At 42.7% G+C, this 14,417-nt stretch overlaps 2 protein-coding genes across 7 annotated transcripts in view; one reads left to right on the top strand and one right to left on the bottom strand.

Annotated features, from left to right (window-relative positions):
- Window positions 1-1,685: 1,685 nt before the first annotated feature.
- On the top strand, window positions 1,686-3,961 carry rpl8 (ribosomal protein L8). The gene is made up of 5 exons (XM_047601954.1): window positions 1,686-1,858; window positions 1,947-2,088; window positions 3,186-3,404; window positions 3,508-3,623; window positions 3,764-3,961. The coding sequence occupies exons 1-5, from the start codon at window positions 1,694-1,696 to the stop codon at window positions 3,920-3,922; spliced, it is 801 nt and encodes a 266-aa protein (XP_047457910.1). The 5' UTR covers window positions 1,686-1,693; the 3' UTR covers window positions 3,923-3,961.
- Window positions 3,962-5,926: 1,965 nt separating this feature from the next.
- usp9 (ubiquitin specific peptidase 9) overlaps window positions 5,927-14,417 on the bottom strand; it is a 34,216-nt gene continuing 25,725 nt past the window's right edge. For 4 of the 6 annotated variants that reach the window (XM_047600659.1, XM_047600660.1, XM_047600662.1 and 1 more), the window contains 11 exons: window positions 13,781-13,904; window positions 13,457-13,682; window positions 13,236-13,365; window positions 12,931-13,116; window positions 12,496-12,716; window positions 12,298-12,386; window positions 12,025-12,181; window positions 10,569-10,781; window positions 10,095-10,124; window positions 8,639-8,737; window positions 5,927-8,164 (listed from right to left, as the gene is read on the bottom strand). In XM_047600659.1, coding sequence (XP_047456615.1) covers window positions 7,895-8,164; window positions 8,639-8,737; window positions 10,095-10,124; window positions 10,569-10,781; window positions 12,025-12,181; window positions 12,298-12,386; window positions 12,496-12,716; window positions 12,931-13,116; window positions 13,236-13,365; window positions 13,457-13,682; window positions 13,781-13,904 — 1,745 coding nt within the window. In that variant the 3' untranslated portion in view covers window positions 5,927-7,894. The remainder of the gene's footprint in view (window positions 8,165-8,638; window positions 8,738-10,094; window positions 10,125-10,568; window positions 10,782-12,024; window positions 12,182-12,297; window positions 12,387-12,495; window positions 12,717-12,930; window positions 13,117-13,235; window positions 13,366-13,456; window positions 13,683-13,780; window positions 13,905-14,417) is intronic. The other 2 variants (XM_047600661.1, XM_047600664.1) reach the window with 1 other exon arrangement.

Below are 14,417 nucleotides of genomic sequence, written 5' to 3'. Positions count from 1 at the left end.
CACTTAAACCTCTTTTCCTATTATTTATCCTTAATAGTGTTTTATTTTCTCTGCAAATATTCTAATTGCAAATGGGTTCACAACCAAATACATTAATTGTTACCTGGTAGAGACTAAAAATTTGAATGAAGTTTACAAAAAAACAACAAAAACATTTCAAATTAAGACAGCTAGAATGATAACATCAGAAATAAGATTTAGAAATTAAACTTTCCACACAATTTAAAATTCTTACATATTTTTAATAATATTGGAATTGAAATTAGATAGTCTACTTTCACAAGTTTTTCTTTTAAACCTTTAACCTATAAGATCGTTCAGTAACAAACTGGCAACAACACAGTCGAAACAATAATTACAAACAGCAAGAACAAACAAACAAACAAAAATATGGAAAATAAATAAATCAACAATAAATAAAATAAATGACAGGAGTTATTCAATATACAATATAAGAAGATTCGATACTATTAAGACACTATTCTTCAATTTCTTTAAAAAATGAAAGAACATTTTTAAATAATTTCTAAAAGAGATCCTTTCACAAGTAACTTATCGGTTTTGTAGTCCTATTAAAAGAGGAAACCTGCCATTTATATGGCATTAAATACAATTACTCTTATTAAATACATAGTATAATATAAATATTGTTTACATTTTTATTCAGTTTAATGTACGTGAAGCTTTTAATGTAGTTAGAAGAAGAAGAAGAAAAAAGACGCTAATGCTGAAGAAGAAGAAGAAATGCCTCCATTTCCCATCAGCCCCCGCGGTGATTTCTCCGGAAGAAAACCTCCGCTTCCCTCTTACACTTCCTCTTTCCGTCAACGGAGTTTAGGTAGGACAGCTACTTTCTGCTCCCCGTCCTGAAATCTGTTCTAAATCATGATTTTATTGAGTCATCCGCGTTAAAACGACATTTCTAAATGTACAACAGAAGTCTAAGAACACGACGCGATGAGTATTTTAGCGGCAGACTTTACTTTTTAAGGTGTTTTGTGGTTGTGTGTCGCTGCTTGGTGACAGCGGTGTGTTAAAAACTAAGAGGCCGGTATCCGCTACACACACACACGGGGCCACAGTGTGATTTAATACAAGCCGTTCAGACGAAGTAGCGACAAATTTATCTCTCATACGTGTGTTAAATATTTGTAAAGTTAACTCTTGACAGCCGTCAGTCCGGAAAGTGCAGTTATTTTAACATTAGCAGAGTAGTTAAGCTAATGCTAACAAGCAGCTACTCATCTCTTGTAGCGAACATGTGAAGTAAAAGTTGCTTTTTTTAAATTGTAGCAGCTCGTTTGAGCCTCATTATTTCTCAGTATAAGTTTGGCCTTAATGATAATACGATATAAACAGCTATAAACAGTAATAACATTAATATAGGCCTCTAAACTAGCCTGTTTTTCTCATGTCAGTCCCAATTTAAGACCTTAAAAAGTATTAAATACGAGCATATGTTGCATTGTAGGTTTTGAGTTACATTTAGTCAAGTCTTAAATCATTACGTCCATTTATTACCACTTGTTCTTCAGTAGTGGAGTCCGTCCTGGGTTGATTTTCTATATTTTGCCGTTGGTGTAGCTCTTAAATTTAACCCATAATGGTTTTAAAGCGTTAAATTTCACTTGTTCAAACCTGCAGAAACCATGCACACAGCTGGGATGTCCATGTTTAACTCGGTCCTAACTGGATGTGTCTCTGTCTGTTTCAGTACACGATGGGACGTGTGATCAGGGGACAGAGAAAAGGTGCGGGCTCCGTGTTCAAAGCCCACGTCAAGCACAGGAAAGGTGCTGCTAAACTCCGTCACATTGACTTCGCTGAACGCCATGGTTACATCAAGGGGATTGTGAAGGTAGGCGCCTGTCTGAGCTTAACGTTTGTCTGTGTTTGCGAGTAGAAACGTTATTGACGTTGTCGTCGTTGTCGTTCTTCCCTTACAGGATATCATCCATGACCCCGGCCGTGGTGCCCCCCTGGCCAAAGTGGCCTTCCGTGACCCGTACCGGTTCAAGAAGAGGACCGAGCTCTTCATCGCCGCCGAGGGCATCCACACCGGACAGTTCATCTACTGCGGCAAGAAAGGTGAGACGCTGCAGAGTGTGTTTACCAACTTAATGTGTTTAGATTTCATTTAGTAGTTTCCTTGAACCACTGATAGTTTACAGTGGTTTGAGAGATCACACCTGGTCCTGGCATCAGGCTGAACGACTCTTTAGGCTCGTGAAGACGCTGCCATTAAAACAAGAATCCTCACTTTGCTGTTAGTTGTTACTGGTGTTACAGGAGCAGCTGAAAATTAGTTTTAGACATGGAAGCAATATTTCTGCCTTTTAAATTGAACACAGACAAAAGTCAAAGATGTTTGTGCTGTTGATGTTTTCTGCCTCTTAATGGTTTGATCTTAGCACAAGATTAAAGGTCTTTTCATCTGAAGTAGTAGGATTATTGAACAATTTATTAAAGTGACAAAAACTGCCCTTGGACTTTAGTAAGGTGCATGTTTGAACTGACCTGGTTAACATTTACATACGTCTGTTTTATAACTTCTGTGTTTTAATGTTGTTCAGGATTTGAAGTGTTGAATGTTTTGATCTGGATTAGTTTCACCTCGCCCCCGTTTAGCGTCTCTAGCTGCTTTTCTGTTAGTTTTTTTACAAAATCAAAGACATATTTCTGAATTTTCGACAAAATACAATTGAGCTTTGTACGTGTTTTCACTTAAAGGTGTTTTGCGAATGAGCTTTAACTCTTGTAAAGTCTCTATATCCCATAATTCTCCTCTTCATTTTGAGGAAGATTCACTACAAATGAACTGGTCACAGTGACGGGGAAATGTGGATAAACTTTTATTTCGATACGACTGAAAAACAACCTCATGAGCATAAAGATGTTTTAGATGTTTTTTGATGTTTTTATTGTGATATTTAGGTTTTGCTCATTTTCTAGGGGGAATAGGAATAAAACATGTATTTTGATTGTCTACACTGTCACTTGTTTTATTTTCCACATGCTCCTTTACACTGGAGACACTTTTAGATTAGTCTTAACTAAAGATGTGTCATCTAGTGCTGTGATTATAAACTTCTAATATATTTATATATCAGATTCTCTAAACTGCCGCTCTGAGATAAAGACCTGTGTCTTATATTTTTTTCTATATATTTTTTTCTCCTCCACAGCTCAGCTGAACATCGGTAACGTGCTGCCCGTTGGCACCATGCCCGAGGGAACCATCATCTGCTGCCTGGAGGAGAAGCCCGGCGACAGAGGCAAACTGGCCCGCGCATCAGGAAACTACGCCACCGTCATCTCCCACAACCCCGAGACCAAGAAGTCCCGAGTCAAGCTGCCCTCAGGCTCCAAGAAGGTCATCGCCTCTGCCAACAGAGCCGTCGTCGGTGAGAACCCGTCCGTCACGTTCACGACACAACTCTGTGCTCCTTAAAAAGTCTGATCTGAACAACGTGTCTCACCATTCGTCCCCCCCGTGTCGTCCTACAGGTGTGGTCGCTGGAGGTGGTCGTATTGACAAGCCCATCCTGAAGGCCGGTCGCGCTTACCACAAATACAAGGCCAAGAGGAACTGCTGGCCACGTGTCCGTGGTGTGGCTATGAACGTAAGTCAACCACAACTAAGATAAGCCAGAAGTAGCTAAATAATATGAAAGAAAGCACCTAGAGTTTCGTCGGAGGAGGAGAAAGAAGTTTAACGCCTCTAATTTCTCATACTTAAATGTACTTTCTTCTCTCCCTTCAGCCCGTTGAGCATCCCTTCGGTGGTGGTAACCATCAGCATATTGGCAAACCCTCAACAATCAGGAGGGATGCGCCTGCTGGTCGTAAGGTCGGTCTCATCGCTGCCCGTCGTACAGGCAGACTGCGCGGAACAAAGACCGTCCAGGAGAAGGAGAACTAAACCGACTTGTCTTGATAATAAAAATGTGTTCCAAAAGAATCCGTCTGTGTTCGTGTGCTTCATTTCTGGGTCCGAACGCACAAAGATCAGGTAGAGGTTGGTTATAAATTAGTCTTTAGGAACTAATTTATTGTGGACTGAAGCCAAACTGCAACAACTAATTGACCTTGTAATGGTTTCGGTTGCTTGTTGTTTACTTGTAAGTTTAAAGTTCCTCTGAATGTCTTTGATTTTAAGGTGTAAATGAAGCAGCTGCTAATAAAAAGCAGCTGTTCCAACAGATAAACACGAGGGAGTTAGTGAGGTTTAGCAACAGAATCAAATACTTGTTAAATGCAGCAGATCATGAAAACATTAACCAACCAAAGGAGTCACGTCCTTAATAGTTGGGAGTGATTTGTTTTAGCCAAATTATTATTAAAGGTTTTAATTTAGTGTTGTGATCCAGCTGCAGTGACTAGTTCTGAACACTAGAGGGAGTTAAGAGACGAGTCAGCCCTGTTTTCAGTCCTCCAGGTTTGGGTCACATCTCAGAAGCTGTAAAATGCACCTGTAATTGAACCACGTCCTCTAATTACAGACGAGTAATTAAAAGTTGACACCACACACACACACAATTGTTCTAAATTAAAATCTTAATTTCCCTCCAGCCAATTAAAATGATGAGACCTGTAAAACGACATCTAACACAAGTGTTGTTGCCTTTTTTATTTTTAAGTTTTGGTTTTGTGGATAAAATGAGAGATGGTGGATGATGCTTTCCTGACTTCTGATCTTTTTTTTCCCACATCAACATTATAAAGGATTAAAGTTGCATTAGCAGACGCACACAGAAACGCAACACAAATTCGATGTAAACATGTTTGAGACTCGAGTAAAACAAAATCCCAGACAAGTTTGACACACTTTTTTTTTTTTTTTAGGTCTCAAAAAGCAGACGTCTGGTCACCCTGGTACCAATAGTCTTAACAATTCAAGTAGAAAACCTGGAAAGTTTCCTTAAAGAAACTTAAAGCTTCAAGGAAAACATATCACAATCTTCTGAAGCTGATGAGTCAAAGCAGATGCATTAAAATGTTCCTCCTGCAACAGCCACTTGTATCAGGTGAAGGTTTTGGATTATGGGTAAGAAAATGACATATATATTTGTTTACTTGAAGTTTTAAGTTCCTCCAGATAAAATGGGGCATAAAGGCATCGTCACCAACGTCTACTTATAAAAACATGTTCAAGAAACTATAAATCCACTTCCAATCCATCCTTTTTTTTTTTTTAAACATTTGATGACATTGAAACCAGATGTGTTGAATGCAGCTGCACAGAAACGACAAGATCAAAGTTGAGGCGGATCCGGCTGATGAAATGCGTAGCTCCAAAAAGAAGATGAGTCGGTTTGAGCAAAACTGAGCTAAAACAAGATGATAAAGTTAACATGATTAGTTCTGTGAAGGTTCACAGTCGCCCAGGTCATATATTGTCGTATATTTAAAACAATAAAACTCATAACTGGACAGTTTGAAGACATTTCACCCAAATAGTTTCTTCAGTTTTAAAAGACAAGTGGGAAGTTTAGGTTTTTAATCAGGAACATGTGACAAATAATAATAATAATAATAATAATAATAAACTGTTTCAGAATTAAAAATGAGACACACACAAGATTCCATGTTCTTTATTTGCTAAGGGCGCAATGCTTTTTTTTTTTGTTATATTTCTGTGCACAAAAAACCTCACAAAGTGAAAGTCCACATCGCGACTGTAGCTCCAGAATTCAACGTCACACCATGGCCAAAACAAAAGTCGGCAAAAAACAGGGCGCAGAACTCTGTACAGTCATTATCTTCTTTAAAAATAACACAAGGACAAAAATGTTCCTCTTAAATCAAATTCTATTTTTTTTTTTTTTAGTGAAATACAACAAAATAAATTCTATAAAATAAGAGCAACATATTTAAATATAATACGGTGGGCAGAATATTTTCATTTGCAGGAGTATTTGGTATGTTTTTAGACAAAAAAAAAAAAAAAAAAAGGAAAAGAAAAGAAAATCAAAAAAAAAAAAAGAAAATACACGCGTTCAAGTTACCAATTTAAATACAGTATTTACTGAAGTTTACCTTTTACTCCTACAGAATTGCAAGTTAGCTCAAGTTGCAATGTTGACTAAACCAACCGGACTCTTCTTACGGTAAAAACCTAACTCTCCGTGGAGCGAGACGGGACTTTATGTGTTTGTGTTTGTGGGAGGGAGGGGGGGGGGGGGTAAGGGTCTCGCTGCTGTTCTGGGATGAATAAGGAGGAGAGGGGAGGTGGGGGGGTGAGGGGGGCGCAGCCAGATGCCCAAAAAAAACAAAAAAAAAAACAAAAACCTCCATCCCTGCTGCCCCCCCCCCGGGCTCCACGGCAGAAAAAGGAAGCCGACCGGGCGCCGACGTCTCCGTCTACGACTAGGCTCTACTACTGAAGAGACAGAAGCTGAAACCACACAGTCTATCACGCGCCGGATAATTGCCCGGACGCGGCAATTCTGTTGCATATGTGTTCGTTTTTTCAGAATTCCTATAAGATGAGAAGCTAAGCTCGTCTAAACCTCACCGAAAAAATCCGACTGCCAAATGTGAAGGATTAATAATGTGCAATTGAAAAGCCACTTATTCATACATTGGTTCAAAATATCGCCCTCGTAGAAGAAGGAGGAGGAGGAGGAGAAGGAGGAGGGGGGGGGGGTAGATGAGTAGAAAAACAACAACAACAACAAAAAAAAAAAAAAAAAAAAAACCCTAAGGGGAACTCCACCCCTTCTTCTCTCCTCGTCCCGGAGATGTGGATTAAGAACAGCTTTAGGTTTGTTATGATCACAAGTCTTCCCTTCGGGGGGGCGGGGGGGAGGGGGGGGGGGGGGGGGGGGGCTACACTATTCTGGTGAGAAGCCATGCTAAATGTTACAGCATATTAACTAGAGCTTCAAAAAGGATTGAATTATTTAACCAGAACAAACAAATGTAGGAAGAAAGATGAAGAAAAAGAAAGGAAAGAAAGAGAGAGAAAGGCAATGAGTTTCAGAACAATGTTGCATCACTGCTTTTTCACGTCAACCGAACACCGTTAAAGTCCACCCAACCATTCAGCGCGTCAAACTAAAAAAAAAAAAAAAACCAGCCACGGCTCGTCGCGGCTTGGTTTTTTTTTTTTCTCGTGGGCCGTAAGGTCGCCGAGGAGCTCGAGAAGAAGAAGAATAATAATATAATTATGATAATAACAATGCGTCCTTCTACACTTGAATGACCAGAAACTGTCCGATGGTGGAACAAACTGTACTGCTGAGAAATGGTGATAAAACAAAGAGGAGTTGTCGTCTTCTTACAGTTTTTTTTTTTTTTGTTTTGTGTTTTTTTTGGAGAGGGGAGGGGGGGTGGGGGAATCGGGAGGGGGGGATTTTTTTTTTTCTTTCTTATTTATAATATCCATTTTTGTTTTCTCATAATATCTGCAACATCCCAACCCAACAGCAAACCATACAGAGTTATGCTACCAGGGGGGGATCTGAACAGTCAGAAACATTAACATAATATTTACACCTTTTCGTCGTGAAGACAAGCGCATCAGCATCGTCAGCTCTGGGTAAATTTGTTTTTTTTTTGTTTTTTTTTTTCCTTGTTAGAACTCGGCTCCCCTTCGCCTCTGCGGCCGCCAGCAGGCTCCTGTCTGTCCAGGCAGCTCCAGGCCAGGGAAGAGCGCCTCCCGCGGGCCGGTGTCGGGGTTGGAGGGGGAGGGAGGGAGGGTGGCGAGGCCTGGCTCTGCCCTGCCCTGGGGCCACAGAGAAAGAGACAGAGATAGATATAGAGAGAGGGAGCCCCCCCCCCTAACCCCCCCCGATAGCGAGGAGCTCTGTTGACCGAAAGGACGAGAGGAAGGAGAGCGGGACGACGGAGGCTCCAGGCACAGCAGAGGGCGGGGGGGGGGAACGGGAGGTTACTCCTTAGGCGGGGCGGGCGCCGCCGGGGTGGAAGTGGAGGTGGAGGTGGAGGTGGAAGTCGGGGCGGGGGCCACCTCCTCGGTGCCGTCCCAGTTCTCTTGTGCTCGCGGGCCCGGGCCTGGGCCCGGGGCGGGACCGGGGCCCGAGGTGGGGGTCTGGGTCTGGGTCGGCGCCGGGGTCGGGGCGGAGGCGGGACCGGGGCGCTGGGGGTTGTTCATGTGCTGGGCGGCGGGCCCGGTGTACGGCTGCCCATGGGGGTGGTTGTTCTGTTTAGATAGAGAGAAGGGGAGAATTAGATTTAGAGTTAGAAATCCTTTATTTTCTGACACACAATGGGGGAAAACTGCAGTTTGCAACAGTAAACAGAGGAGAAAATCCGACTTCCAGTTGAAAATTGCGACTTTGAAATTCCGACTTGTTTAAAATACAGATGTAATTAGAGAAAATAAGTCCTGTTACCTTCTGTAGTTTAGGTATTTAAAGTTTTTAGTCACATTTGAGTAAAATAAACCTATTTTGTAAACGATATTTTATTTTCATGGACCTCTTGCATTTACACTTATGACCACTAGGGGTCAGCAGAGCCCAGGTGAGAATCACTGCTCTCGACTTACTGTCACAAATCCCAGAAAAAGCAACAAATAGATGGATCTTATAATCAAACGTTCGTCTCAAACACATGAGTGATCCTGCCCCCGACATCTACTCGACCAACAGAGTCGTCGTGGGCTGAACTCTACCTGCTGAAACTGAGTCGTTCCAGGAGAGTGCGGGTACAGAGACGTGTCCTCGGGTGGGGAGGAGTCTTGATCGTCAGGTGCTTCCTGTTCATCCGGCTCCTAGAAATACGACAAGATAAATGTTAGCGCGAGTCGAGCTTTTTTTTTTTTTTTTTTTTTCTACAAACACACACACACACACAGAAATGCAAAGTGGGAGCTGCTTATTTTATTTATTTATTTGAACAAAGCCCTGGGTATTTCTTAATGTCAAGCTTGGTGGCTGCGTGGGAAAGTTTTTTCTACTGTAAAAAATGAGGTTTAAATGAGGTTAGATCACATGTGTGGGTGGACGCTACACCTGAGAGCTTCCCTCTCGGCTTTGGAAACTAACAGAGGCTTCTACTGTGGAGCTAACTTCAGTGCGCCTCTTGTTTTTTTGTTTTTTTAATTGTTTAATTGTTAATATATTCATCATGTATCTGTGGGACATGGTCCAGGAAGCTGCCAGGAATGTGACACTAATAAATGTCTATAAATACACCACGAACTGGCTTTAACAGCTCAATCTTAGCCCATCAGTTAAAATACTGTGACTACGTTTTTTAATATTAAAGCAGAGCTGAGGCTATAAGAGATGCAGGCGGGTGAGGAGCTCTGGACTGAGACTGAGACTGAGACGGGAGAATGGCTACGGCTACGTCTACGTCCACGCTTTGGCCAATCTGAGACGTGGCAACAGGACAGGAAAAAGAAAACAAAGGCCTGTTCACTGCGTGCAGCTGCCGAACATGACTAATTACACCAGCTACACTTACTACGCTCGCTGGCCAGTTCATTAGGTACACGAGCGAACGCTTTCTAATGCGACAGTCCTGCACTAAAATCTCAGCTTCTGGAAGGTTGTGGTGTTGAAAATGTGTTTAAAAATAACCAAGAGATGTTGCTTCTACTTGGTTTTCATTTTGGAGAATGTGTTTTTTTTTGTAGCATCGTTGATGATGTTGTGCTGTTTTAGTTAAACACCAGGACAAAACTACATCCTCCAAAATGATCACACATAAACTGAACATTACAGTGCAGGACTGTTACATTAGGAGGCATTTACGTTCACTAGTGTACCTAATGTTTTGGCCTGGGAGAGTAAATAGCATCTCCCCCTCAATCAACAATATGTTTTACTTTTTCTTTACATCTACAGTCACAATCGTTCTTACTGAAACAGCGTGATTTAAATGTCACAGACACAGAACAGGGACACATTTATTCACAGTGATGCATTCTGGCTGAACTCATGTCCTCAACTATTCATTTATTTATTTAAATCATATACATTAAATACAACTCAATATGTCAGTGTTTCTAGTCTCTGATTTTTCTAACTAAGCTAAAGTTAAATGTGTTTGAAGACCTGGACACTAGTTCTTCATTAAGACTTAGTTTCCTTCCTTTATGTCGTGGTGCCTGGAATACTGACCTTCCCTGGGCTTCCCTGAGTACACTTGAGCTGTGTATGGAATATTACAGAAGAAGTGTGTCATTGGACTGGCCTTTTCATCATAGAAAAATACAAGTAACTCATTTTAAGTGAGAACAATTAAATGATATTCGTGTGTATTTGTGAACTGCAGCCATGAAACAACTAAACATACTCATCATAGCAAAACTGTTAATAGTATTTTTTTTTTTGGCATCAGCTAGAAAACATGAAAACTGAGAACATTATACGACAAAAAAAAAAAAAAAAAAAAAAAAGAAGTGTTTACACTCTCTATTACACATACACGCCCAATTAACTGCTGACATTCAGTGGGCTGTTAACACATCAGGCTCAGCCTCACTCATACGGTCGGATTTTATTTATTCATTATTTATTTATTTGTTCACTCCCTACGGCTGTAAGATAATGTGAAAGCAGTGGGTGTGAAGGGTGCGACGTCGGTGCCGTTACCTCTTCAGGACAGAGTTCGCAGGCCTTGGCGAGAGTCATACGTGCACTGTGAGAGCGCTCCAGGAAGTATCCGTTGGACGTCTCGTTGCTCTGGACCGGAGGGGACCAGTTGTTGTACGTGTACTGGGGGTTTCCCGTGTATGGTCTCCTCTCCAGCTCGTCCCCCAACCACTCCACCGCCCACGTCCACTTTCGCTTCAGGTCACCGTTACTCTGTTTACGGACACACACACAAACAAGCACACAGCAAACATCCCAATTAGCATCAACATGCTGCAACTGCAGTTTTAATTTCAAACTATTTAATTAAGCAGTTTGGATAGATACACCACAATCAGCCACAACATTAAAACCGGGATGTGGACGTTTGTTTGAGAAATTTATTTGGCATTTATGGATGTTACTTTTATACTTTGAACACTGTTGTGTCAATGACGACATCCCAGGGTTCAACACGGACCCTGATTGTTCTGCAGCTACACAGCCCCATACAAAAGTTAAGGTTACGACTATAACCCCGGTTCTCTGATTAGTATGAGTGGGTGTCTCACTATGGGGAACGCCTCCTGCGTGACCTCATCAGAAGCTCAAGTCACATTACGGCTCCCGTGGCGTCTATGCCTATATAACAGGCTGGTATAGCGTTAAACGTCATTCAAAAACCTCTTCTCGCTTCTCACAGAAGCCTGTGTACAAATGTGCTGTTTTCGGTGCTAAGCTAAACTGTCCATAGATCTGAGTGCACAACTTGGTCACACTTGGCGCTTTGTTCTCAATTGTACGGTTACGCTTTAGCCGACGAGAATTAGCAATACTCTTCCGAGGCCATCGGTGCAAAGTAGCAATACTTTCACCATAAGAAGTGGCAATACTTTATTCAACACAAATAACGTTGGCAATACCAGCAGGCAGTGTTAACAACACCTCACTTCAGGTAGCAATACCTCCAGAAAAGAATAATTCTTCCCTTTGACGCTAGCCCCCGTCTCACCCGATAGCTGGGAAGCTAGTTCGTCAGACTCACTCAGCCGCTAGCACTGTAACCCTGTGGCTAACTTAGACTTAGATAGACTTTAATGATCCACGTGGGAAATTACTTGGCCACAGTAGCTTAGTTGTTGCACATAAAAAGTAAGAATCTTAAAAAATACAAGTAAAAAGAAAGATGAAATAAAATACCGTGGCTACAAACACAGCCGAAGCTGTGAAAATCCCAAAGCTATGCCTGCGTGGAAAAAATCTATCTAGCCAGGACACTCGGCTTAAACTTCCTCATGTGCATTAATAAGCCTTGATGCCTCCTTTTTGAGATTGTCAGTTAATCAAATCCTTCCAACTTGTGTTCACTTACTGTCCAACATATCCCACCCAGTGACCCAGTGATTATCTGTTACTGACCTGTTGGCCAGAATGTTATGACTGATAAGTGTAGGTGCTAAGCATGTGGAAGTCTTACCTGTAGGATCTGATAAGCCACAGAACAGTTGCTAAATAGAGCCACCATGCACTTAATGCACTGATAGGCCCGTTTCTGGTAGTGGTTCTTGGAGCGTTGGATGGTGTCAAAAAGCCCATCTCTGTCGTCAGGAATGCCTTTCAGCACATTGTGGATCCTACACACACACAAAAACAAAAACAAACAAACAAACAAAGAAGGAAATAAGAACCTTTAACCAGGATCGTATTTCCAGCCAAAGCTTTAATTTACACACTGAGCAATGAGTCCGACCTGTGTGTTTGCCAGGAGTCCTCGATGAGCAGAATCTGTAGCAGCAAGTCCAGGTAAGGCCTCAGCTCGTAGGTGTAGGAGTACGCCACCTGCAGAGAAAATACGTGTATGATCTGAGCGCCAGCTCTCGTGCCCACGTGGACGAATACAGCCAACAGATTTTCTAGATGCTGGTTTAAATCAGAATCAGGCGTTTACCTGCCAGAGCAGTTCACTGAGCACAGTGGAGGAGAACTGAGGGTTCTCCCAGCAGCTGAAGCGAAGCAGCTTCACCGTCTCTTCCGAGTTGCTGCAGTCCTCGATGATCTTCTTCACGTAGCTGGTCCTTACGAACAGGATCTCCGCGACCAGCTGCTGCACAGGCATCACTGGAGCCGTCAGGTTGGTATCCCCATAGGGGTTAGGAAGGGGAGGGTTACCTGTAGAGAGGAGGAGAAGAAGAAGGTTAGAGCTACTCCACTAAAAGACGAACAGATGTTTTATTTCCGAGAGCCCTCAGCTCCAAGCGACGGCTACACAGCAGACGCTCAGAGCGGCTGGTTTGTCAGTCACTAGATCCTGAGCAAGGATGAAAATCTTCACTGGGCACCAACTCTGACCACCACTAGAACTGAGTTAAAGCATTACACTCACCATTAATGGAGGACTGCATGCGCGAGGAGACGTCGCAGCAGCGAACCAGCTGCGAGACCACAGTGTAGAGCTTGCCCAGCTCAGCGTACTGGTACTTAATCGGGGGGCCGGGACCCTCGTCCAGAGCCACCAACATGAAAGTGGCAGGAACATTCAGCTTCAGCAGCTGGGTCTTTTCTGCCAGGCCTGCGAGTGGAAGAGAAACAAGCGTCAAGCAACTTATTTATGAGTTTGCAGAAGCCTTGAATAATTAAGTGAGGAACAGGTGACCGTGACAGGTGAGGCGACGTCCGCGTGCTCCTTACCCAGATTGGCGTACATGACAAAGAGGTTGAAGTACTGCTGCAGGTGACGGCCGTGTTCAGAGACTTCTCTTCTGAGCAGGTTGAGTACAGCTCTCAAGAGGTGGTCGCTTAGACTGAGGTTATCACAGCCCTGATACACAAACAGTCAAACCATTAGAAGCTGCCTAAAGTATCTTCCAGAAAGTCGTAATGAAAAGTCCGAGCTGAGGTCCGATGCCAACCTGAGTGGAGGGCCCAGGCGAGGCGGTGGGGGAGGGACACGGGCCGTCTTGCAGGGAGAAGTGAGCGATGAAGACGATGAGCTTGGCAAACGCGCCGCGGACCTCGGCGCTCGGGCACTCGAGCAGGTACTCGGAGAACCGGTTGGGGTAAGCAAACAGAACGTTGTGTGCAAACCAATAGCGTACATTCTTACTGTGTCTCAGCAGGATGCAGAGGGCGTCATACCTATGGGGAAACACGTGGAGAACATTTAGAGACAACAAAAACACAGACAAAATGCCTACATTTTATTTTTATTTTTTTAAAGAAAAAACTGAACTTACCAGTCACTGGCAGGACCCCGTACTACTTTCTTGGTGTGAAAACCTGTGTTGAAGAGGAACCTAGCAGCCAGCTGAGCACTTATCATAGCAATCTCCTCTGCCTCTGGCAGAAGATGGTCTTGTCCTGATAAAAACACAGAAAACATACCAAAACACAATGACTTTCTTCCGGGTTCACGCTATGAAGTGAAAAAACTCAACAATTCTAGTCAGTTGTATCGCTACCAACCACATATCCTCATTTCATCTGACAAAGACATCCACAAATTATTTTAGGTACTGACACACAATGATGCTGCCTCACATCGCCTGTGCCTGGACAAAAAAAAAAAGACACAATACACTCTACACTGGTGTGAAAGGAAATGCCTCTTCATACCAGCAGGTGGCAGTAGTCAGCATTTGTCCTTCTGTCATCTACAAACTACAAACTGTCATTCAGAGCTGGTCTCTCCTGGATCACGCTGATCTTCAGTTTATTCATTCATATTGTCGTTAACGTATCTGAGCATCTGATGAGATAAAGATTCACACTGATCAACAGAATAAACTCTCTGACTGACTTGCTCCACCACCAAAATCAAGACAACGGTGCGGGACACACTGCAAAGACTGAAGTGACAGATGTTTACTGGCA

Source organism: Mugil cephalus, chromosome 12 (assembly GCF_022458985.1).
Source record: "Mugil cephalus isolate CIBA_MC_2020 chromosome 12, CIBA_Mcephalus_1.1, whole genome shotgun sequence".
In the NCBI taxonomy this organism is placed as follows: Eukaryota; Metazoa; Chordata; class Actinopteri; order Mugiliformes; family Mugilidae; genus Mugil; species Mugil cephalus.
Note: the sequence above shows the minus strand (reverse complement) of the source record. Positions and strands in the feature narration are given on the sequence as shown.

What these genes read in the sequence shown, in the direction of transcription:
- rpl8 (XM_047601954.1), top strand. Translation starts at nt 1,694, where the DNA reads ATGTGTCTCTGTCTGTTTCAGTACACGATGGGACGTGTGATCAGGGGA. An exon ending in ACATCAAGGGGATTGTGAAG is followed by an intron (nt 1,859 to 1,946) that starts GTAGGCGCCTGT and finishes CTTCCCTTACAG; the next exon opens with GATATCATCCATGACCCCGG. An exon ending in TGCCAACAGAGCCGTCGTCG is followed by an intron (nt 3,405 to 3,507) that starts GTGAGAACCCGT and finishes GTCGTCCTACAG; the next exon opens with GTGTGGTCGCTGGAGGTGGT.